Raw genomic sequence first — 25,786 nt, 5'->3', positions numbered from 1 at the left:
TTGAAGCTTTTTAGAAAGCAATCTGCTTCCAGGCTCACCCAGAGTGTCTGGCAAGGGGCTGGAGTCCTGACCACATAGCCACAGAAGAAGTGGGAAGGGAGGGAAGCCCCACCACGGTGTGCTCCCCTGGCTGTGCAATACGTACGTTAAACCCCACGTCCTGGAGGGGTTCTTGGGAACTCGCATATGTTCAAATCTTTCAGTTGCGTTGGACTCCCCTATCACGTTTTTGCAGTAACATCGTTTAAGTGTTTATGCCCCCCACAAGTGACTTTTGAGGTTGTAGAGAGGAGAAGAGAGAGGTTGTAGAGAGGTTGTAGAGAACAACAGAGCCACATAACCGTTTGCCAGATCTGCTGTATGGGAATAACCTTGCCAGAATCCGGAAGAAAATTTGGCAGTCTGCCTGTAAAGAGAGGCTAGACTGGTGACTCATCTGCAACAAGAGCAAACAACTGTAAAAAGCCTCTTCCAGCAAGAAGAGTAAGTGAAAGCCGCTCTTTTCCCCTTGCCCTTGCAAGGGAGAGCCAGTAGCACACTACTAGAGCTGTGCTGCCCCGTAGCAGTGGGAATCCATAGGTTGCAGTCCATTACTTGGATGCCATATAGACTATCTCCCTTACACACTGCAGAAGGGGACTACATGGAGAGGAGGGAAATTAGAAAAGGCATGTGTAGAATTATTATATTGATCATGGTATTATTGTATACTGTGTCTTTCTAGGAATTCATCTCTAGAATACAATATGTAAGCATGCTTCTTCAGTGTTACCATGTTGTCCCTTCCTGCTGAAGAAGTGCTTTGGGTGCCCTGGCCCCAAGACATTAACTTTTCTTTTTTTTTTAACTTTTTTTCTTTGTTTCTTTTCGTTGGTTGTTTCAAATCTTCCGGGGGACCTTCTGCATTTTTCAGCACTGGCTTTGGAAGCTGAGCTTGGTTTTATCATGGGGTTGAATTTTCTGTCATTTACTGTTACTGATTAAAAAGATGTATGGTCATAGCTGCTAGAGAAGAGGTAAGAAAGAATGAACTGTAAAAGTGAAGAAGCATTCATTTTTATTTCTTGGTTCTATTTTGTGCTGCAGAAAGTATCACATGGCTCTGATATTTCCTGGGACAATGTGGCATCTTTCATTCCTTGTTCGCTGGTTGATACCGAGCCTATGATAATAGTTACCACATTTTCGATGTGATAATAAATCAGTGGCATACAGAAATGAGCTAGAGACTTCTTCCTGCTAGTTACTAGAAACAAGGCTTCTGCATCACAAGAAAATAACTTTTGAAGTTTCAGCAGAGATAAGAGACAACAAGAGCACGTGGCCTTGGACTACTGCATCGCTCCTGCAGACTGTTAGTTGAGTCAAAATTTGAGTGATGGTGACAAGACTTCTGTGTTTACAAGGACTGCTGTCATGCTGCACTGGTAATAGGAAATTATTCCAGGATCATCATCACTGACGCCTGCGCTAATTTCTCACAGGCAAACCAACATGAGTTAGTCTTTTCAGTATCCAAAGCTAGTAAGACCACTTCTCAGGAGCTAGAATAAGATTCTGAAAATCTTAATTCACATTTTACTGAAACAAATGGACCAAAACGTGGCCTGAAGGAGCCCAGTGATTTTCCGTCAAAGCCAGAATTTCTTCCGTTGCCCGTTGTCATGGTTATGGAGTTAGGCAATGCCAGAAGTGCTGTTTTTGTAACTGACCTGAGAATAAAAGTACCTTGCTTCTGCTGATGAAAATGGAAATCCCGTTGACTGTGAATATTTAATTTGTTACTAAAAATGGGTTGTTAGTCAAACTCCTCAAATGGAGAGAGAATTTTTTTCCAAGGGCTGAACACTTGATCACAAGTGAATCCATTGAATAATGGAATAGGTAAAAGTCAGTTAGGTCCCAGAAGAAAATTAGAAATGTTTCTAGACTTCTAATCCATGAAGTCCCACAAAGTGTCTGATCTATTGAAGGCAAGTGTTGCACAAGGTGTGTGTAGGGGATAGGTTTGGGGGAAGCCTGCTGGCCTGCAGGTGCCTTTTGGTGTTCTAACCTGCGTTTTGAAGTGGACTACTATAGTGAGATGCCACTGTGCTTGGAGAGCGCTGACACTTTTTTGGCAAAAGTTGTGTGTATGTCTGTATCTAGTGGATCACAGATTATGCAAAAATTTTCCATTCAGTGTTTGAAGGAAGGGTCACTGGTTGGTCACTGCTCCGTGTCCATTCATGCAAACAAGTTTGGTTGACAAGAGTCATTGTGGAAGCACTACGAGGAATTTGTACGTACACTGAGAGCCCTTCTCCTCGCTCTAGTCTGACAGCGGGATAACCTTCAGTATGTGCAGTATGCATCGGTGATTCCTTATATGTATGTGCATATATATTACCTCGGGACGCATTATGGTTTGACTGTATTTCCATTCTTCAGTGAATGGTATGCAAAGTGTTGCTGTATACATAGTGTTCCCAGTGTGTGAGAAACAGGGGGAATAACTGAAAAAGGAAAGATAGGTTTTAACTTGAAATTATGTGATATATCTTGTCATCATTTTTCCTTCCAGTCTCCTAAATCAGCTTTTATTAGTGCTGCAAAAAAGGCAAGATTGAAGTCCAATCCTGTCAAAGTGCGCTTCTCAGAAGAAGTAATTATCAATGGCCAGGTGTCGGTGAGTATTCAACTATTTAACCTTAGGAAGGACTGAGCATTTCATCCAAAGGTATGCCTCAAGGCTGGAAAGTGAGGGAATTATATGGTAGGAGCAATGGTGATAGGCTTGCAAAGGGAGGGGTTTTTCTGTTTCTGAAGTTTTTGAAAGATCTGTTTTTAAAGTCCATTGGGCCCATAATATTGTGAAAAATTTGTCCCTTCTTAAAATAAAATTAAAAAGCTAGTGAAGGCATTTTGTGGTGATAGCACATATATGTCTGTCTTTATAGTCTTGATAATGCTTGCTTGGGTTTTTTTCAGAGCAACTTTGTAGTAGGAAAACCCATAAGCTCAAGAGAAGTAGCATGTCAAGAAAACAGATTAATGTTACCTTACAGACCTCTCTAAAATTTGTTTCATCTACTTGAACTTGTTGTTTCCAGCCCTAAGGCAAAGTCAGCCTCCCTTTGAGAGGCACTGAACTCCTCCTTAAACGTGAACTCCTGGCTCATTTTAATAATTTGCCAGAACATCGTTCCACACTGATGTCTTTATCCAACTCTCTTCCAAACATAAATTGATACTGTGTTTTGTCAAAAAGCAATTTCTGCTTAAAAAAAAAACAACCAAAAAAGACCAACACAAAAAGCCACATGAAACAAAGCTTTGTTTCCCTTCCTTTTTTCTGTTTATTTTACTATCCTTGTTATGAATCGTCACAATTAGGTAGCAATATTATGTTACTTTTTTTAAACAATAACAGATATTAGCATTTAGTATCCAGCTATAAAGAGAATGTAAAACATCTTGACTGTAATTCTTACTAATGAATCTGCAGTTCCCGTTTTGCAGATTGAAGACACTAAATAGCTCACTATAGTCAGAGAAGCAGTAATCTATTTTTCTGTTTTATTGAAAATGTTTCAACTTTAGAGACAGCATTTATTGTCAGATAGTATTTAGGGAAAGAAAATACCCCAAGCCAGACATAAAATGTATGTGAGCAGTTACATTTTTCCAGGAAAGAGACCTACAGAGTGCAGCTGTAATGAGCATGGCTAGACACTTGCAGGGCATTGCTAATTCTGCTTTCGATTTGACCCAACACACTCCTTTTCAGTTGTTACCTTTCCATCTGAATGATGTCCTTCTTTATAGAACAACATTTAGATTTCCCTTGTTACATGTTGTAATTCGATTCACTAATTTGCTTGGCAGGAAACAGTTAAGGACAATTCACTTCTTTTCATGCCAAATGTTCTGAAGGTGTATCTTGAAAATGGACAAACCAAATCGTTCCGTTTTGACTGCAGCACTTCAATAAAGGTAGGCTAGATATACCTTGGTATGCAATGCCAAGAATGCCAGTTAACTCTTTTTAAGACCTTCAGTAATTATAATTTACCTGGAATGCTTTTAAGAACAAAATTACTAGTGTGTTCAGTTGGGACTGGACTCATGGTTCAGAAATAATGAGGTTTTGGTCCATTTTTCTGCTGCTAAAACCATGTTGTATTGTCACCGAAGAAGTAGAAGTCATCATTTTAATGTGCCTGGACCGCAACTGAAATTGCGTGGTCCTATCGTTTTGATATGCTGCCAAATACTAGCACGATTTGTCAGCAAAAGTCAGGAGCTAAGAAGATTAAGATGTTGGTTGCTAATTGAATATCATCTAGCTTGTCATCCGCTGAACTTGGGATGGGATATTGTAGGGTAATGCTGGTGAAAAATTGCTCATCTCGGTGTAATGCCCTCTGTGCTTTCCATAACACATTTCACGTACAGAAATAAAGAGGTGAAGCCCTGGCACACGACTGAGGCTGCTAGGGAGTGTCTGTGACACTGTTCCACGTAGGTTCCTAGACCAGAGGCGTCATCGGTGTCCGTGAGTGCCTTGGAGTAGCAGAGTAAGCAGCACGACTAGCGCTGTTGGGCACGCTGCTAGTCTCTCAAGCATTTTTGTTTGGGTGAGCCAGTTTTAACACAGATTGGTTACCAAATCTAGTTCATCACATGGTAGCGTGCATGCTTGGGACACCGAGACAAGAGAGAGGCATGGGTGAGAATGATCAGTGAAGGCTGGGGATGCAATTTTCAGCTGCACTGCCAGCTTTTACTGGTTTTAAGGGATTATAAAGCTATGTGTATTTGAAGAAAGGCTGCTTTTGTGCTCACTGTGATTCAGCAGTATGCTCAATCAGTTAGAACAGCAAGGAGAGTGATTTAATGAGGTAAACGAGGAAATTTACTCCAGTCTGAAGGCAAAACAGATACCGAAGTTACACTTAAAAATGGGCTGCAATATCTGTTTATAGTTCATATATATATACCTTAGGCATAAGTTGAGTGCAGGTAAGGGATACAAGCTCCACTCTACAGCCATGGGGTACTGAATTCCTTCAGTCCATTTGAGAATTCGGTTGGGTGAAGAAATAGGAGACATGCTTCACGTAGGTAGTGAGGTCTCCATACCCTTCTAAGGCCCACGAGCCCACTTTGAAGTATTTTCTCTTATGAGCATAAAACCAACAAACCTGTTCCAGGATATTTTGCCTCTGAAGACCGGTCTTTGGCCATCACATTACATTAATTTTCAGTAGTTCTGTCATGGGTGTGTCACGTACTGTAAGATCGTATATCTAATCTGAAGTCGTTTGCGAAGATACCCACGTGGGCTCAGCGACCTAGCTGTATTGGTGTTGTAAGCCTGCTTTGACCTTAGTCATTCTGACTATTTGTAGGAATAATTTCCTTTGCATCTAATTCAGGCAATTATGTATTCCGTAGCCTGCACAGCTATATATTACATATTCTTGCATGTATGCGTGTGTATATTCCTCGTTGTGGACGGGTGGGTGTGGATTGCTGCTTTTTTTCCTAAACTGAGGTGAAGTAGACGTGCCCCAGTTGAGTCAAGGCAAATGCAGGTTTTTTCCACCCCTAGCAGTCCAGTAACTCACCACTTAACAACGTGGGCGCAACCAGTGCCTTACCTGCAGTCCTCGCTTTCCTTATTGCTGGGAGGTGGCACCTGTGCTGACTCTTAAAAGTTATTGGATGAGTGGATAGGCTAGCAAAAAATGTGGTTCAATAATTCAGTGCCTGTTTGCCTTAGCGTCATATTTGAAAAGGTCTAAGACACCTAGTGGAAAACAGTGCCATTATTACCCCCTCTTAAAAACTTACATTTAATATTATGTCTCTTCATGTGACTGTTATGCCCCTTGTCTTTGAGCATAGTTTAGGAGTATAAATAAAAGTAGATGTAATGTGTAAGCAATAAATTCGCTATTAGTCAGAATAGTATCATATTAACTTCCATTATTTAGAGTGGTTACTTGCAATCCATTAATACTGTCTTACATTCTTTACATTGTACAGAGTTGTCCCCATCCTCCTACATACATTTTTCATCCTTCTACCAGTTTGGTGTTGATTTTCCATAAACACACTGTAATTGATCAATTAATCTTCCTAAATTATGTTAAAACACTTGGATTACAATTCGCCATGATATCCTTAGTAAGTCCTATCCATCTGGATACTCTACGTATATCTAAAAATCTTTTGGATGGATAGAAATGTTTTAATCTTTTCACCGACATAATGCAAAACTATTTTTAAGTGATGGGTTCTTATATATTTCTTTTTCCTACTACATTCTCTAAAGCAAAAGATACCTTGCCAGATGATACTAATACTCTGCATATATTTACAAAGTGTTATATGAAAGTAAAGTAGGGATTGGTTGAATGGTTTTGTGAGGAGGTTTGGTTAGCTGTTATTTTAGAAACAATTGCTCTCAAATTAATTATCCTTAGACATAATTAAATGTGAAAAAAAACTAATTAGAAGTCTCTAAATGGGTTTTATACTATAAATTAACAGGGTCCCTGAGTTTAGAGCTATCGTTCTGCACAGGTATCATCACTGCTGACTTTTCTGTCAGCATTTAAAACTTAGGATGTGGACTTAAGAAAAAAACCTTGCCGTAAGAACAAATAAAGGCCATTCATTTTATTTTTTTGTTGAACCATGTAAATTTGGGTTATACTACTCGGTGGCCCTGCCCCAACAGTAAGTGAATAGCGGCAAGACTCTCTCCTTTGCTGATGGAGAGGTTTTTTTTCCAGGGAGACAGAGAGATACGATCTAAGGGCTGCACAAGTATAATTTGCATGTTAAACTGCACAGAAAGTTGCTGATTTTTCACTGGGTGAACGTGTGTGATGTCCTGTATACTCGTGCAGAACAGGCACGAAACACGACCGTCCTCCCGTTTAACATCTGGGCTTCCAACCTGTGCTGGGTACATGCAGGGTGCGTGGCAGTGAGGAACCGGGTCCCAAGCACTTCATGAATTTAAGCACATTTTATGAATCCTTTGTTAATTAGGATGTCATCTTAACACTCCAAGAAAAGCTTTCCATCAAGTGTATTGAACACTTTTCCCTGATGCTGGAGCAGAGGGTTGAAGGATCTGGAACGAAACTCCTTTTGCTACATGAACAGGAGACTCTAACTCAGGTTTGTGTAATGATATGTGAAAACAGATATTAATGAGATGGGTTAATCAGTAAATTATCCACCTTTTTCATTACTCAAGTGTGTTAACTGCAAGATTTATAGTTTGATCTATCAAATAGCAACAGTATTTAGATGTGGTTGTAAGAATCAGGTTCTCACAGAAAACAATTTTTTTTTCTATTATATAGGCATCATATTTCATTGCTTCGTTGGGCCATTAAAAAGTATTTAACAGTTTATTAAAGATCAGACAGAAAGCTAGAAAATATTATCAAGCCTCTTTCATATCGTACATGGCCCAGCTAGTAAACATTCTCAACAGCTGGACAATCCATGGTGACAATTCTGAGAACCACAGTCTGCCCAAATGCCTTTAAAAACCTTTTTTTGATCTTTGGTTCCTATCTGATTATACAGATCTGTATCTGGGTGACAGGGAATAATACTCTTTCTGATGAAGCCAAGTTTGGCTTATTTACGCAGCGAAACATTATGTCACTTCAGTGATGATGAATTGTGACCTGAAAATGCTGGTGTGACTTTCTTCCTTAGATCAGGGAGGTGTGACTAGAGGTAAAGTTGCTTCACAGTTCCCAGCAGAGGACGCTGATTTTGACCGCTTACCATTTTGGCAAACTGTTTAGCCTGAAATTTTCCATGATACTTCTATGTTTCAGGAGAATGTTAGTATTTTTTAAATTTCACCTAAATGTTAAAAAAAAAAGCGAAATGGATTCTTAGATGGGATGGGGAAAAAATATTTAATTTAAATGCCAGAATTCCCTTGATCGTATAACTAGAGTCTGTGTAATAGTATGAAGGAGCTTAGTTTACCAGCTAACAGTCTTTCTAGCATTTTCTAACCTTTAAGCACTTGACTTTGCCATGTCAACATTCTTTTCTTGTGGGTATAAGCTACCCAGTCATTGCACAGTATCCAGAAGTACTCAGTACTGGCTCTCCTAGCTGTCCGTCTTTGAAGTAATTGGTAAAATGCTCATTGAAATCGGAAGGATCAGAATAAACTAACACAGTGAACTTTCAAAAATCCCATCTGCAGCTTTTATTTATACATACAGAGTATGCCTAGATACTTAGGAATGAGGTCAGAGACAATGTGAGATAAACATATTTTTTGAAAATTGTTAGGGCAAGACAGAGGCTTCATTGGAGATTTTTAGAAGTATAGTTTTATCAATTAAAGATGTTGATTATAAAGTACACTAACTCTCTAACTGCATTAGCCTAATTAAGTAAACTACATAAACTACATTAATTCTGAGGGTGTCTTCTTTGAAGTTCCTGTAAAATCAGCAATACTTTAATTTGCCATTATAATGTTGCTCCATTATAATGTTTCATCCAATTATTCATTAGCTATGCAGTGGTCCCCCGTGAATATACCCAGATTACGGTGTTACACGCTTAACAAAGTTTTGCTGACCAACATGCAAAGCGGTCTTTTTCGTTTTGTAATGTATTGGAAGACATTTGTCTTGCTCCGAAGTCATGGGGTAGGTCTCTTAATCCAGAACAACCCAGGAAACAGACCTAATTTCTCACAAATTGCCTAATGGATTAAAACAAGCAAGAGAAAGTGAGAATAATAGCTGCCAGGCTGTGCTTTGCCTATGTTCTCAGTCAGTCTAAGAAATAAAATGTGACCTCGCCCCCAAAACCTTCTAGCCCTTCTCTTTTATGAGTATTTTGGTCCTGCTGAAGCACAACTCGGTTTGTATTTCACTTGGATGGTTTTCATTAAGGTCTGTTTTTTCTGTCCTTTCACTCTGGTTTTGAATGAGTGAACTCTGATGCTTTGAGGATGAGTTGTATTGGGCAGTCATGCCTATATGAGTCTAAAAATCTTTCCACAAGATTATATATATGATGTTCCTACGTGAAGAACTTAATAAGGAGCCCATGGCAAAGCTCTTTCTTGGACAGAATTATTTTTCTTGCTACCACGTGTCTCTGGAGCAGGGTCACATTGCCCAAGACTACAGACTGCATTGCTTGACCAGGGTTGCCAAGCTCTAATATGATTATCGCACTGTCCTAGGTGACACAGAGGCCAAGCTCGCATAAGATGAGATGTCTTTTCAGGATTAGCTTTGTCCCAAAGGATCCCATTGATCTTTTGAGAAGAGATCCAGTTGCTTTTGAATATCTCTATGTACAGGTAAGTGAAAGCACGGCCATTGTTAGTGTAAAGGAGAATAAAAAGATAGTTGCACTCAGTGTATATATAGATTTATATCTTCACTTAGAAAAGCATGGCTGCAGTAAATCCTGGTTTTTATTTCTGCTGCATAAAGCCAATGAATGCACTTGGGGAATGTGCAAATCTTTATCATCTGCAAAGTCCCCTTCCTTCCTAAGTGTCTCCAAATAGTAATGCTTTGATATCTTTCCAAAATATATTTGGCTTTAGAAAAGAGTGAAGCTGAAGTAATTGCTAATACTTATTTCTGGTACTGTAATATCAGACAGAAATTATGTCTGAAAAGGAACTTCCAGTAAAATGGATGAGAAAGCTGATGTACAAGCAATGTGGTTCTTCTGGGTATCTCACCAGCTAGAATCCTGCTATCCTGAGTCCAGATACACTGATACCTTCCCAGCACTCTTTGTGAAAGAGGATTACTGTTCTCCCCAGGAAGGATGAAGAGAGCTTAGATCCAAATGCTCACGCCTTCTGCTCTTTGGCAGAAGTACTTGGGTTCTTCAGAAGTGCCCATATCCTGGTGAGCATCTGACACCTCTGAGAGCAGCAGTCCTACCTTCAGCATGGTCCTGCTTCTGAGTTCAGGGTTACTCTTCAGCCAATGTTAATTTAAAAAAAAAAAAAAGGACTATAATTTATTTTTAGTGCAAGATTTTTTAACTTGATGCTCCCTCTACTGGTTCTTTGGCAGAGCTGTAACGACGTGGTTCAGGAAAGATTTGGACCAGAACTGAAATATGACATTGCCCTGCGGTTGGCTGCATTACAAATGTATATTGCAACTGTGACCACCAAGCAAACTCAGAAAATATCTCTCAAATATATAGAGTAAGTTGAGAAGGCAGTGTGTTCTTTAGAAGTGGAGTAAACATTACTCTCTTAGGAGTAACTCGTAGATTCTTTAAGGTTGTTTCTTTAATATGTCTATATGTATGCACCAATTTTAGGTTCATTCTTTGTCACTGAAATTGATTCAGGTGTGTTAAGAGATGTAAGTATGGAGCTTTTGGTCCGTTGACCTTTTTGTCATCTGTTTAGGCATGTGAAATAGCCTCTAAATGTAAATAAGATTAACTCATTTGCTTTCAATGATTTAGTGGTCAGATCTAAGTTTATATATGGTCTGAATCCTAAGGTTTTAGTAGAGATTATTATAGTAAGATTCAGATGATTTCTTGGTTCAGAAGACTGTAGGGTCTTAGATTCCATTTGTAAGATTTCTTAAATACAGAAGTATCCCAGCAGGCACCTGTTTTATGCTAGACAACATGTGTATGTAACTACAAAGCAAAAGAAAATTTCCAAAATGCAACTGTGTGTACAGCTGCTTGGATTTAAAAAAAAAAAAAAAACAACAACACAAAACTCAAACCCCCAAACTTTTGTTATTGTTGCTTAATTTAATTACAGAATGGAAATAATAACTGTTGCACACTAAATCTTGTGGAGTTTATCTACCTAACTGAAGATCATGTTATATTGTATCCTATTAATGAATCAGCAGAAATAATTACAAGTGAAAAGTCAGTCTTCTATCAAAAGGGGTGCTTCAAGCAGAGAAGAAAATTCAGTAAAAGGAGAGGACTGGTTGTTTTTGAGGGGGAAAAAAACCCGCAAAATATAAGTGACAAAGACAATGGCTGGCTGGTTTGCATGTTCTAAAAAAAGCCTAGAAAATAAAATTAAATCTGACGTTATGTTGTTCAATCTTCGGCAATTTTTATTCTATAGTGGTACTTGCCTATGTAATTAAGTGGTGTTTAACAACACAGCATAGACTTTAAACGTAACAACTTAAAGTTTATTTTCTGAATGGCACGATGGAAGGGATAGAAGAGAGATTATATATCATTTTAAAGCATCTTTTTCATAAATAATATGTAGTTTGAATATAGAAAATAATGTGTTATTGCAAAACTCTGGACTTGATCAACTCTCCTTCTGTTTTCAGGTGTTCATTCACTTGGCATCATAGTCACCGGTCTTTAGATAAATAATCATCACAGGAATGTGAAATTAAATATATGCCTTTTATTGCAGAAAAGAATGGGGATTAGAGACTTTTCTTCCATCTGCTGTGCTGCAAAGCATGAAAGAAAAGAACATAAAGAAAGCACTTTCACACCTTGTCAAAGCAAATCAAAACCTAGTTCCTCCGGGTAAAAAGGTATTACATTTGCATCTTAATGGAAAATATGTTTTAAAGAACAGAAAGGGTGGCATACATGGGAAACATTTAAAGTTAATCCTTCGGAGAAACACCTAGCCATTATATTTTCAGAGATGTAACTTTTGGTGCTTGGTAGAACATAGCCAAGAACAATTAAAAATAATTAATTATACCCCAACTAAACTATCTTCTTATCTTGAGAAGGCCAGAAAACTGGTTATTAGTACTTCATGTATGATAAAGATACATATTTTTAAATTCATTTAGTGCTTCCTATTAATGGCAGACTTGTTAGGAAAGTTATTTTTCTCTCTCTGATACTCTCATCTGAACCACATTAACCTAGGGGCCTGACATAAATGCTGGTTTTTAGGATTGTTTTCTGTTATGCTGTAGGCAGAGACTTTTCACCGTGTCCTGAATCTAACTGGATAGATGGTGGTCCTTACAGTAAATGACCCTCCTTGCTGTTGTAAAAAGCTTTTCTTAGCACTAAGCTTTCACTTCAGCCGGAAAAAACATGTGGAAGACAATGTCTCTGAGAAATGCCTTTGTTACATGCATACAGCTGAGGCTGGTTTTAGACACCATAATGAGGTTTCTTTATGCAAGTCATCTAGTCTCTCTTTGTAGTCAATGGAGAGAAATAGGCACTTCTAGGGAGCGATTCATCCCATCCCACATCAGGAACCAAAAATAGGTCAGATGACTTGTGTCCTAGAAATGCCTATTTTTCTCCACGGACTATAAAAAGAACCTAAGAGTGACTAGTTGAGACATAAAATGAGTTGAATCCTGCTTCGTGACACTTTGTTTCTGAACGGAAAAACCCCCAAACACCTGGTGCCTGAGCTAAGGTTTATTGTGATCAGCAGAAATCCTGCTTGGAGGTTTCCGATCACGTCATGACTGCGAACGTAGCTCTGTGTGTTTGACCTGCGATGCTCAGGAAGAAAGGCCACCTCCCGTACTGCTGAAGCTAAAGCCAAATAATGCCAATCGCTTATTGTTTATCTTGGTAGTGTAAATTCGGATTTATTTTGGAAGCCGTTGCTGCTGCAGGCCTTGCAGGTGATGAAGTAGCGTACAGTATCGGTTGTGGGTTAGAAGAGAGGTTGTAACAGTCCCTTCCTGCAGCAAGCAGAATTCATTGGTTTTGCTTCATTCTTTTTGATTTGAGCTTTGGAAATATGTTGTGTGCCCACCTGCTTTTTAGCAGGTAAGTCTCAGAAACAAAGCATCTGAGCTCATCGTCACCTTCTGTCTCACTTGTAGGTACTAACACAGGAACTGATTTCTTTCTGGGGTCTTCTCTCCCTCTGCATGAAGGGAAGCCTATCATTCTCAGGATTCTCCCATTTTTTACAGCCCCTGTGTATTTCTCCACCAACTGAACACCTGGTGAAGGGAAGGGGAAAGCATCACCACTAGTTGCTCTGTTTCAGATCCATTTCCTCCTTGGTGTCTAGAAAAACCTTAGAATAGGGGCTCTTGAAATGCTGTTCAAGATCAAATAAGATTTTGAATTAGAAATCTAGTGGCTGAAATAAGAGCAGCAAATGAGATGAGCTTGTTTTAACTTCTCTTTTAAAAGTCCAGATGTAAGGATTTACACCGGGGAGGTATAAGGTTTGGGTCCAGACTGGGTAAAATGAACTGTTCCTTGTTTCCATTCAGTCTTATAAAATATTTCCAAGTTGTTCCTCTTTAAGTAGGTAGTTTAAGCTCAGAGGAGAAAAAAGGAGATAAATTATGACACGTATTGCATGATATGGTCATATGTATTGTTGTACTGTATTTAGCTTTCAGATTTATTCCCTACTAAATATAGTGGAAGGGTTTTATTTTAAAAAATAGGAAATGCGGTAATGAGGTGGAATAATATGCCATATGCCACAAGTACCTAGCAAAATGTAATACACATAGCTGACAAAAGCAAATTCTTTGTTCTCTTTCTCTGTATAGGTACATAAATGTTTAAGAACTGACGGTGATTATGAATGGAAAGCTGCTGTCTAGCCTTGAAATCCCTCAATGAACAGATGTTTAATCTGAGTAGTTTAACATTTTCCTTTCATTGGAGCAGTTACGATGTTCTTGCAGTGCTCTGATCTGCCCATACCCAAGTCCTCAGTGCATTTTAACTAAACAAGCAAGATCTTAATTTTAAGAATGAAACTGTTTCTCCTCATTTGAAACTCAAGCATCTAATGATTTAGTTTCAGGCTCTGAAAAGCTGATATTGCAGTCCATTCTCCTTAGACTACACAAATAAATTTTCTTTCTGAATTTGGTAATATGTTGATTTCTACCACTACGTCTTACCCCTGTTTCTCCTTCCTCAGCTATCTGCTCTGCAAGCCAAGGTGCATTATCTAAAGTTCCTCAGTGATCTACGATTATATGGAGGGCGTGTTTTCAAGGCAACACTAGTGGTAATACTTCTCTTGAAATAGTCTCTCTCCTCTCTTGATTTTTTTATCTAAATGCCTTTTTGCAATAACTGGACCATATCATTTTCTTTAGAAGTTTAGGTTCTATTTATACACTTAAAAAATCATTGTTAATTGAACCAAATCTTTTTTTTTTTTATTTTCATCTTGAAAATAACATTCCTGTTATAATTTGAATTTTACTGGGGATTTGGAGATAGGTAGCACCTTCTTGGCAAATAGCGCCATCCAATTAACTATACAATACTAAAATTATCAGTCTGGAAAACTCTTAATGACAAAGATTTTCTTTTAACAGAAGCAGAGTCCATCCATCTGTCTGTCCATCCAACTATCCATCTAAAAACTAGAGTATAGTCAATATCCAGCAGCAGATTCCTTTACTTTTTGTTTTTAATTATGAATCAATTATGTTCTTGTATATCGTCTCTTCTTAGAAAAACGTAATAATCTTTAGTGTAGAAATGTCAAGGCAAATGTAGCTCCATGAAAAAGAAAGAAGGCAGTGGTGATTTCTGTCGCTGTACCTATCATGTTTTTTACCTATGCAGTACCTATCATGTTTTTTACTTTTGCTTTTTTTCTTTTTCTGCTAAAGCAGGGAGAAAAGCGTTCAGAAGTGACTCTGTTAGTAGGGCCGCGGTACGGAATCAGTCATGTGATAAACACCAAAACAAACCTGGTGGCTCTCCTGGCAGACTTCAGCCACGTGAACAGGATTGAGATGTTTACAGAAGACGAAAGCAGTGTTAGAGTTGAACTGCATGTCTTAGATGTAAAAGTAAGTTTGTTGTTGATTTATACTGATATAACATCTTTAAATAATGTTTTTGTCTTTATTTGAGTTTTTGATCAAGCTATACTGTCTTGAATGTTTTCATGCCAATAATAATCTGAGGGTGCGTTTTTAGCTCTTTTTTGGTCAGAGTGCATGTAGAGTATGGCTTGGGCATTTGAGGGGCCTACAGTGTACCAGACTGGCGTATTCTATTCTGATTTTTCTCTTGGCTGGCCCCAGGCAACTTGCTTTGTTGTTGTCTTCCTTGATTTCCATGGTGAGAAGAGGTGATGATGAAATTGTCTTTCTTTTGAAACTTCTTGAGCCCCTAGAAGCTCTTTCTAGTGTAACAGACAATATTATTACCATTAGAGAATCTCCAGCTGCATCAGACCAGTGTCCTCTGTAAGCCAGTGTTTTACCTGCAAAGTTCACTGTAAGTAACCGCATAGCGGTTACCAATGAAATAAACTGTAAAAAGGCAAGGTTTTTTCTTAGCCCTTATAATCCCGGTTCACTGCTTTGCCCTACATAATATATTCACAGATGCTCTTCATCTACCTCTGGTCATTTAATTTCTCTTAAATCCCACTTAACACTTTGCGTCTGTGGCATCTAGTGGCAATGAGTGGAGTTCTGTATATATATTGTTCTAGTTCTTGGTGTGGTTTGAAGTGAAAGGCTTCATAGACTGTCTAGAGCATTAATCAGGATAATCGGAGATTGAAGGAAGAGTTCTCATTATACTTGAAACTTAAATGTTCTGTTAAAATAAGTAGAGCCTAGCAGTTCTTTTTGCTTACCCAGCTATACACAAAAACATACACAAGGAATATTTTACTAAGCTTTTGCTTTGAATGCTTTAGGTTTATTGACCTGGAACTGTTTCCCCGTATTTAAGTTAATGAAAAAAACATTGCTGTAGATTAATCTAGATGCTCTTTGACAGCAGCTTAAGAGAAATGTACAGGTTGGTGAACACAGCATCTCTTTCACTGTACTTAGCAATGATAACATCTGAGGATCCCAGGCTACTTTACCTGCATTACTGTGCTAAACTCGTAGCACTCTTGTGAGAAAGCTGTTATCACCTTCTTACAGATGGAGAAAGTAATATAGAAATTAAATCCTTCCCATCTGCTGGTATGTAAAATGCAGCACTGTATGCCATAGTATTACGTATTACCATGGTATTATGTTGGTTTATATTATAATACTGTTACCGTTTTATTGCAAACCATGTATATCCCCATCTCCTTGCATTTCGACACAAGCGATCTTAAACCCACAGAGACTGGCCTAACATTAAAACTACAACTCTGAGAGGCTCTGGATGGAATTTGACAAAAAATTGCCTCTCTGTGGGGCACGAGTAGGGGTTGTCACTGTGTCCTGTGAAGGAGATGCAGGCACACACAGGTAGGTGTTCTCAACTGATGTTTTCATCCCTTGGTTTACCCGAAGGTAGCAGGTTCATGTATCCAGATTCTGAATATGCCAAAATATGTCATATATGCCAATATTTCCTTAATGAATACATGAATAAACAGTTTGGATTTTTATTTTATTTTTGGTTCTTTTTAACGTCTTCTCAAACATGTATCACTTGGCAGAAGCAGGCAATAAAAGTTTAGCTGTCATAGGACTGTTCAGCAGGTTAACAGTAGTTCACAGCACTGTTTTCTGCAATCTGAGATTTCTGTGGAGGTCATCCATTTCTGTCAATCGCTGCAGAAAATTTGAGATGAACATAGCATTTCAAATGTTAGTTTTTAGTAGTCACTCGAAAGAACAGAGATTAATCAGCCCATTGTAGGTTTGATAATTTATAGTTAACTTTTATAGCTATAGTTGAATGCTTTGAAAGAAACAGGTACTGAATAGAAGCTCAAACTGTAGCACAAAATACTTTAAAGAAAAAAAATGCTTAAATTTTTCCATGTTGCTGAAAACTGTTCATATGACATTCAGGGCACCCGGGGTATTTTGGCTAAAATGCTGCAGCCCCGGCATTTAAAAAATTATCAGACCTATTGTGGGTTTGGTAGTAAGCTATGATCATCAGTTATATTTTGGCCACAGCCTCCATCAGAATCAGTTGTCTTTTAACTAGTAAGGGGTTGAGTAAGTTGGAGAGCCATCCTTGTTGCATGTAATGTTGCTCCTGGAACAAATGATGCAGGTCCCCGCATCTGTCTTGTGACAGTGGGCTCTGCATGCAAAATTATGATAAATTGTCACAAATGTCCACACAGCTATGAGTCACTACAAACTGTGAGTGATAAGATGGGTTGTCTACAGTGTAATTTCTATCTATGTATCATGGTAAGGGCTTCATTTTTATTTCCTCTCTAGGAGTTGTAGAGGCCACCTTAAAACAAATTTGAGAATAGCAGCTTTTGGTGTTAAAAGCTACAGAGACATGAACAAAAGTTTTAGGCAAAGAAATTCATATATTGTTGCAAAAGAAAAGGGAATTAAAGTATGTTTCACGTGGATGTCTCGGGTTTGATGCTTGCTAGCCTGGCAGCCATAGTTTTTCAAAGCTCTGAGATCTCTCATTTTTGTTAGGTCTGACTTTCTTTTCTAAATGCTTTGACTTTATTTTCTTTGCTGATCTCCCTTCTGAGGATCTTTCTCCATTCTCTTTGTGTTTATCTGCTTATTTTTAAATCACTTGTCTTTTCAGTAATGCCAGGCCACAAAGACCGAAATCTTTTAAGCTGTCATTGTAATATTTGCTGTCACTGCCGTGTAATGATAGCTTTAACCTCACTACTGTATTTTCTGAACCTGAACTTTCCCTGACTCTGTTTGCTTCCCGTATCTTGCTTCTTTACATGTGCTTCAGGCACCTCATTTTCTAGGAAGCTGCAGATTCCCATGCTACTGCAATACTCCAACGCCTAATGTACCACGTTCTTAGCTCTTGGCAGTTTCAGAGTAACAGTAAACAGTGCTTTGGTGAGAATAATATGTCTATGCCAGAAGAAGATGGAACAAGAGTCTTAAAATGGTCAGCTTCATTCAGAAAGAGAGCAAAATCAGCTGTTAAAACGCCCAGTTGGACTTCTATTTTACTGCAACTCCAGTCTTTTCTAAATGTTTGATACTGTTTGATATTGGTAGAAAGGAAAATAAGTTCTTGTGTGTATTTTTCAGTGTGGTGTTTGTGATGTGATTCCTTTTGCTTCCATGTAGTAGTATTGTCAGCAGTTTAACAGATTGATGAGGAACAGCCTTAACCAAGACTTGGTTGTATTCTTCTTAGCCTATTACTCTACTGATGGAGTCATCAGATGCAATGAATCTTGCTTGCCTAACAGCTGGATACTATAGACTGCTGGTTGACTCAAGGCGCTCAATATTTAACATGGCCAACAAGAAAAATACAGGGAGCCGAGAAACAGGTATTCATTGCACAGTATGTTAACGATGGTCCAATGTATAAAGCAGCTTAAGCCAGTGCACCTCCAGATAAATACAAGGCTATGCCAAATGAGATCTGATTGCTGGCTCAGACCTAGCATCACAGTGTATCAGTTCAGCTTTATAATGTTCTAATATTCAGCCTATGATAGCATCTTAATGGTAAAATAAACCAGGTGATGAATTTCTTTCATACTGTCGTGAAACAGGTGCATGCTCCCTATGAGTGTTATTGTTTTATGTGCATATATCTTTTGTAAGAATACGTATGGTATTGGAGAAACCAGCTGGGGATTTGGTTTTTTGTTACTATTCCTGGAATAGCATTTGTACCTAGCTGGGGTTTAGTTTTGTGCTAAAGTACAAAAGTACCAGTTAAACTTTAGGTCATTAAATCAACAGATATTTAACTTAGAGCAGAGGTGAGTTTGAAAGTGCTTTTCTGAAGTGTTTCATGGCTCAGCTGCCCTATTCAGAGTGTTTATTGCTCAGTATTAACAAGCTATTGTTTAAAAATTACATGACTTTGCTCTTTGATTTCACAGTGTTGATTTTATTTCACCATGCTATAGGAACTGAAAATAGAGGGAAGCATAATCTCCTTGCTTCTGAGTGGAACTGTATACCAAAAACTACCACTTTCCTGGCTGAAGGAGATCAGGAGACTCAAATGTCCTTTGCCGATCCAAAACAGAAGACTGTAGATGTTTCTGAAAGTCTGTTATGTCAAAAAGAACACAGACATCTGTACATAGAAAATACTTATAATTCAGGTGGATTTGATCAGCATCTGGCCAAGCCAAGTGACCCCACTGAAGCAGAAGAAAGCAGAAATTTTAATCAGCCTTCACTGCTGTCACTCTCAGGTTTGGAATCTAGCAAGAAAGCACAGGATTCCCCCAGGGGAGCAAAAGTTTCCTTTATATTTGGAGATCACAACTTGGATGGTATCAATCCCCAGACTCTCGGCTATGAAAGGCTTTTGGATGAAAGTCCAGAAGTACTAGAAAAACAAAGAGCCATTTATATTAATAATGCCAATGACATTAAAGGCCTGGAGTTGTCACCAGATGCTGAAAGCATTCAGTTTGCTACAAATTCTGTTTACGCAACTATAAATGATGGTAAAATATTTGGAGCTGCAGAAGGGATAGAGGAGCCTTTGCTGCATGATATTTGTTACGCAGAAAACACAGATGATGCCGAAGATGAAGATGAAGTAAGCTGTGAAGAAGACATCATGGTAGGAGAAATCAATAGGCCTGCTCTTCTCAGCCTTTCTGGTTCTAGTGATGACATTATTGATCTGACTTCACTTCCACCTCCGGAAGGTGATGATAATGAAGATGATTTCCTATTGCATACCTTAAACATGGCCATTGCTGCTCCTCCACCTGGCTTCAGGGACAGTTCAGATGAGGAAGACTCTCAGAATCAAGCAACGCAGCCTAGAGACAACAAGGAGCAAGCCAGTAACCTAGGCAATGATGACATTCCAGTGTCGCTTATCGACGCTGTCCCTACTAATACAGAGGGGAAGTGTGAGAAGGGGCTAGATGATGCTGTAGTCTCTACACTTCAAGCACTAGAAGCTTTGGCTGCTTCAGAGGAACAGCAGACGAATGACAATTCAGGTTCTTTCACCATAGTTACATTTATTCATTGAAAATCATTCCATCTCATCTATTTAGCTTTGGAAATACTCCATTTCATGAGGGTTGGTTTTTTTTTGGTTTTCCCTTTTTTTTTTTTTGCCATCATTTTGCATACATCATATTCCGTATTATTTAATGGATCTACCATTATGTTATTAAACTACCTGTCCCGGGAACTGTGCAATAAAGTCAGAGTATTCTTGCAAAGCATATTTTTGTCTCTAACACACCCCCTTTGCTTGTCACTTATCCAGGTGCTTCAGCTGCTGTCATTTAATTGACTCTTATTTTTTGTGGCTTGCAGGTGTAGCTATCCTGCGAGCATATAGCCCCGAGTCATCTTCAGATTCTGGCAATGAAACAAATTCCTCTGAAATGACTGAAAGCTCTGAACTAGCCGCAGCACAGAAACAGTCAGAAAACACTGCACGTATGTTTTTGACCACAAGCGAAGGCTACCAACCCCTTGTGGAAGAGCAGACTGAATTTCCCATCGCTAAGAATCAGGCTGGAGGGCCAGGCATGAAGCCCTCACAGCCTTTGGCTGGTCGTCAGGCTGCAGAGCTACAGTCAAAAGTTGTGCCTTCAAAGCAGATTCTTCATTCGGATAACATGGAAATGGAGCCAGAGACCATGGAAACAAAATCTGTCACTGATTATTTTAGCAAATTGCACATGGGATCCTTGGTATATTCTTGCACTAGTAAAAGGAAAAATAAGATGACAGACAGCGAAGTAAAAGCACCCTCTGATGGCAATGCTACTGTGAAAAAACAACAGGGAACTAAAAAAGCAGAGCCTGATGAAGATCTAAAAGCTAAATTTGGAACTCTTTCAGCAAGAGACAGTCAACGCCTAAGCACTTTTAATGTGGAGAGAACTGCCTTTCGCCAAAGATGGTACGCTGCCGATGATGGGGCAGCAGATAAGCCAAGCCCAGAAACAGTGAACGGGAAGACTTTTCCAAGAGTTCCTGTCCTTGGTAAAACAGAAACTGACTGTAAGGATGAAGTAGATCCTGAGGTGGATCAGGATGATACCTCAGGGCTTAGCCAAGGTGAAAACTTTCTGTCAGATATGACTCCCGTGTCTTCAGCCAAAGACCTAAACGACGCAGAAGATACCGATTTATCTGCAGATGACCATCCTTCAAAGCTTCCAGAAGCCGAGCAGAGTGTGGCTAGACTTTGTGAATATCACTTGGCTAAGCGCATGTCATCTCTGCAAAGCGAAGGCCATTTCTCACTGCAAAGCTCTCAGTGCTCTTCAGTGGATGCAGGATGCAGCACAGGCAGTAGCACGTGTGCTACCCCCGTTGAATCTCCTCTTTGTACCTCTGATGTTAAGCACATTATCTCCGACCCGTCAATGAAGGGCATTGCCTATATTCCAGCAGATGAAAGAGCTGCCATTCTTCCAAACCATGGAACGACATACAAGGACCTGCACCAGCAGCCTGAAGCCGTGTGTCACAGAATGACAGTGCCTGTCGTGCATTCAGCAATTAATGCTGAACCGCTGTTCGGCACTTTGAGAGAAGGATGTCATCGGATCCCCAAGATAAAAGAAACTACAGGTACAGCAGTAATAAAGCGTTTCTTATGTTTGCTTTTAAAGCCACATGTTACCGTTGAGGACTAGGTGAGACATTTGCATTACCTTTACCTGAAACTACATCATCGAGCTGTAGCAGGCGGTGGGATTAGACCTTCAGCGTATCTATTCATTTTACTTGTACGCGTTGAGATATTATTATGAGCTGCTTGCAAAGATCACTTTTTTTAAAAAACCTCTCATTACAGTTAAAAATACTGGGGGGGACACTGATGGAGAGGCCTCTCTTCCACTCTTTGGAAGCCTCTCCAAAATCCATAGTCACTGGAGTTCCAGGATACTTGTTAGATTATAAGATGACTTCACAAGGTATATTAATGTAGGAGAGAAAAACCTGTGATTCATTTATTATGTATCTTAAATGCTATTTTAACAGATTGTCAAAAACATGCCAGTATGAATAAAAGGCTCTAAATGTAAGGATGTGAAAATGTCACTACCTTCTTAAGCATATATTTACCTCACCAGCTGACAGTAGGTGTTTCCTTAAGGAATAATTTACATATAGAACCATTACTGCATTTTTAAGTTCCAATTTCAAGAGATTTTATGAACTTACTGTTATAAAAAAATGCAGCGTTTTTCAGAGATGGAATTAGAAGTTCTTTCAGTTAGGTTTTAAATGTTTCCCTCTTCCTGGGTTGCAACCCACATGTAGCAGTAGTGTGTGAGTGCATGAAAATCCAGAAGTGGAACAGACTAGGAGCTAGAATGAGAAATGTTATTTCTCTGCCAAAAAACCCCACATAACCAAACCAAAATTACCATGAATGCATCTTTCCTTACCCTCTCAGGTGTAGCTAAAGAAGGTATTTTAATCTGAAAATAATCATCTAATTAGTTAATAGAAAACATGCAGTCCATACGTTGGGGGAGATTTAGGATGTTTTATAGATGATTTTCTCCTCCTTTTTTTAAATAAGTCTGCTGTAGTGGAATGAACAAATAACTATTCATAAGTTATAATTTGTTGATAGATTTTAAGAGTCATCTTAATGAAATACAAAAGACACAAGGAACTAGCAATGAATTTTTTGTGAAATATTTTGAGGAATGGAGACCACTGGGAAATACCAGGAATCCATTTGTCCTGACTGTTAAAGATATTTAAAAGTTCAGTCTCTGAATATTATCAGGGTGATGCTTAATTATTCTGTCTGCTCTTCTACTACCCCTAGTGTAGCTTTCACAGAGCCTGAAAAGGGAAGACAAGGAGGCATGCCTACAGCTTTTCCTAGACAGCCTCTAGCTGACTCCATCATGCTATCATCCATGCTATCAGAATCAAAGGTGCCAAGTCAAAATCAAGACTCTTGTGACATTCCCAAAGTAAATCAGGCTTGTGGGGCAACAGTTAGTTTACGGCCATATGACATGATAGGAGGAAGCCTCAGGATGCCGCACAACAGGAAAGTGCTGAGACGCAGCAGCAGCATCATTGGAGGATCTGCAGGCATTGAGATGCTGTTTGAAAAGAAGGCAGCCGCAGCCAGCTTGAAATGCCTGGACATCACCCGAAGGGACGAATCCAAACCGGAGAGAAGGGTGGAACTCCCCCTGGGCAAAAAGCTGTCAAAAAGTTATTCCCAGAGTTGTGTGTACGTCAGCACTGATAGGAAGGACAGTAAGAGGTGTTCGGGCACAGGCGCCAGTCAGAAGGACTCCAAGCCCTGTCGAACGTTGCCCTTGCGGAAGCTGGACACCAGTGCCTGGAGGTGTCGTGGCCCCTTTAGCTATTGTTTCCTAAGCAGAGGAAACGATGACAACGATGATGAAGATGACCGAGACAGCCATCAGCTCGCACATCTCTTCGAGCCGCAAATGCCGTGTGAGCTCGCAGAACCAGTTGGTCAGTTGTTTTCCAGTGAAAATGAGCAGAAAGTCTTGGAGTCCCCGAAAGCTGCTGAGCCCCCACAAGATGAGGCAGTCAACGCGCATGAGAAGAGCAGTGCTGACATCCAAGGTGGCCAAATGGATGTGAATCTCAACGATGTGGCCTTTGATGCACGAATCACGCGAATAAATGTGATGAAGGAGAAGACGTATGCAATGCCTGATGGATTTATTGCAGCACAAAAGGATGCCAATGAGCTACTCTCACTGGTCCGAGCAAGTATGGGCAAGCGAGAAGATTTACATCCAGAAACATATGACCTTAAACTTTCTAAGTACAAACAACTGTTATCTATGGAATCGAGACAGTTGGGAAGTGCCTGCAGGAAAATGGCCATGGCTGATAAAAGCCCTGAGGAAATGCTTTTAGCTATGACTTCCAGCTTTCAAGTACTCTGTTGTTTAACAGAAGCCTGCATGCGTTTAGTTAAAGTCATGAACTCTGAAACACAGCAGCAGGAAATTATAGCTAAGATAGACGAGGTTGTGATAAACTACATTTGTCTTCTGAAGGCTGCAGAAGCAGTGTCAGGCAAGACCTCCAGTGATCCTAGCATTAAACTCTTGGCTCGACATTCGACTACCATGGCCGCTATTGTAAGCACACTAACACGTTCTCTTAAAATGCTTTTAAACAAATAAAATACAAAAGTCACTTCATAATCTACCTTTGCAAAGCCATACATAAAAAACTTTTATTTACTGTATGTGTATGAACTAATGTAACAAACTCAGCTTTCTCTGTATATTTTGTTATTTTATATAAAATAGGTATGAGATTAAAAAAAAAGTTAAAATACTGAACACTGACAAAAGTAATGACCAGATCTGTCCTTCCGTTTATACAAAAACAAAAGCCAAAAAAACCCCTCTCCCTAAGACCAGAAAAACAAACAGAAAAAATCCCATATAGGAGCAAATTGATGTTTGGCTATTTTTCATATAGTCAAATTTATGGTTGTATGAAGTGAACTTTTAAAGCCTGTTATGTCAATGAAGTTGTTTTCTGTTTCATCCAAGTTTTCACTTGGAGAATGCTCCATGTTTAGAAATGAGAAATTAAATCATAATGTATATAACACAATATTTAATGTTTTAAAATTATAATTTTTAAGCATTGAAAATAGCAAAAAGACATTTAAAATCCAAGAGACTATTATAACTTACTAGAGGATATATATAAAATAAATGACTCTTTTGTTCATATGGCCTGAATTACCTGATTCTTCTTTTCTAGGAAATTCTGTATTTAAAAAAAAAAAAAAAATACCAACTTCAGTGGGTATCTGATGTATTGAACATTAGTGTTGGCATTTTAGATAGTGAAGGTAACTGTGGAAGACTGAGGACACAGAAACCAGAGTGGTGGTTGTGGTATCTCTCTGAAATGAAAGGTTGATGCCATACTGGTCAGACCAGAAGGTATAGGGCAGGTCTACACGCTCCCTTCCCTGGTAAATGAGAGAGAGAGACAATGGTCAGGAAATTCCTATGCTGTTTACTGTTTCATCATATAACTATGGTGCATCTGAACAACATGAACTGCATCTATTTTGTTAAATATTTTATACTTCATATTTTATGATTCTGAATGTTTAACTGTAAATAAGTTAGAAATAAAATGAAGTTTTCAGAATACAATAAATATCTCTGAAGTATTTCCAGCTAGAGACAGTTTTTCTCTGAGTGATGACAAAGGCAATTTGTGAATAATCTCTCCCATCTGAACCTTTCTGGAAAACATTTTGTAGTCTTGTGTTTCACCTCTCGGTGTCACCTGGCAAACAGGCTTTCACAAGAGCATCTGTTAAACTTTTCAGTCACCAAGGAGCAGCAGCCCTTGTGGAAAGCGCAGAATACCATTCTCCAAACTGATGTAGGTAATTTTCATCTGTTCCTCATAATGTCACACGCAAAGAGTACAACCGCTCTGTTTTGAAAACTTAGCCGTTCAGTTGAAGCACGTGTGAAGCTTTCTGTGCCGAACTAGAAAGACTAAACCAACAAATTAAGTTTTTGCCAAGGAAATACTTTCTTGCGTAAAGTGATGCACTTCACTATGAAACCAAGATGTGCTTTTCCCTCCCACTGCAGAGAAACATCTTCAGAAACACAGTATGAGAAGCTTAATCTGTTGTCTGTAGGAGAAAAAATCTGAGACCAATTCACTTAGCACGTGGACCCTCTCTTGAGGGCAGCTCAGAGGTAGGCTGAGGCTGAATTACGTCGGGTTGTGGGTGACCACAGCCCGTCCCAAGCGGTGCTCACGCTCAGGGCTCTCATTCCGGCAGCCCTGAGAGCGGGGCTGTGTGCGCTGCTCTTGCCGCAAGTACCAGTGAAATTTTTTCTGTGGTTTTTGAGTATTTCATACTGGGGAAAAACAAGCTGAAT

General features: G+C 39.1%; 1 protein-coding gene across 7 annotated transcripts in view; it reads left to right on the top strand.

Annotated features, from left to right (window-relative positions):
- FRMPD4 (FERM and PDZ domain containing 4) overlaps positions 1–25,059 on the top strand; it is a 411,698-nt gene extending 386,639 nt beyond the window's left edge. For 6 of the 7 annotated variants that reach the window (XM_052774003.1, XM_052773997.1, XM_052774002.1 and 3 more), the window contains 12 exons: positions 2,564–2,668; positions 3,868–3,975; positions 7,048–7,179; positions 9,239–9,358; positions 10,095–10,231; positions 11,444–11,570; positions 13,919–14,008; positions 14,625–14,807; positions 18,076–18,214; positions 18,806–19,867; positions 20,193–21,464; positions 22,686–25,059. In XM_052774003.1, coding sequence (XP_052629963.1) covers positions 2,564–2,668; positions 3,868–3,975; positions 7,048–7,179; positions 9,239–9,358; positions 10,095–10,231; positions 11,444–11,570; positions 13,919–14,008; positions 14,625–14,807; positions 18,076–18,214; positions 18,806–19,867; positions 20,193–21,464; positions 22,686–24,037 — 4,827 coding nt within the window. In that variant the 3' untranslated portion in view covers positions 24,038–25,059. Of the gene's footprint in view, positions 1–2,563; positions 2,669–3,867; positions 3,976–7,047; positions 7,180–9,238; positions 9,359–10,094; positions 10,232–11,443; positions 11,571–13,918; positions 14,009–14,624; positions 14,808–18,075; positions 18,215–18,805; positions 19,868–20,192; positions 21,465–22,680 lie in introns of all 7 variants that reach the window. The other variant, XM_052774004.1, reaches the window with a different exon arrangement.
- The last annotated feature ends 727 nt before the right edge of the window (positions 25,060–25,786 follow it).

The sequence above is a fragment of the Harpia harpyja genome, chromosome 22 (genome assembly GCF_026419915.1).
Source record: "Harpia harpyja isolate bHarHar1 chromosome 22, bHarHar1 primary haplotype, whole genome shotgun sequence".
In the NCBI taxonomy this organism is placed as follows: Eukaryota; Metazoa; Chordata; class Aves; order Accipitriformes; family Accipitridae; genus Harpia; species Harpia harpyja.
The sequence above is the reverse complement of the archived record's forward strand: the minus strand, read 5'-3'. Positions and strand labels throughout refer to the sequence as shown.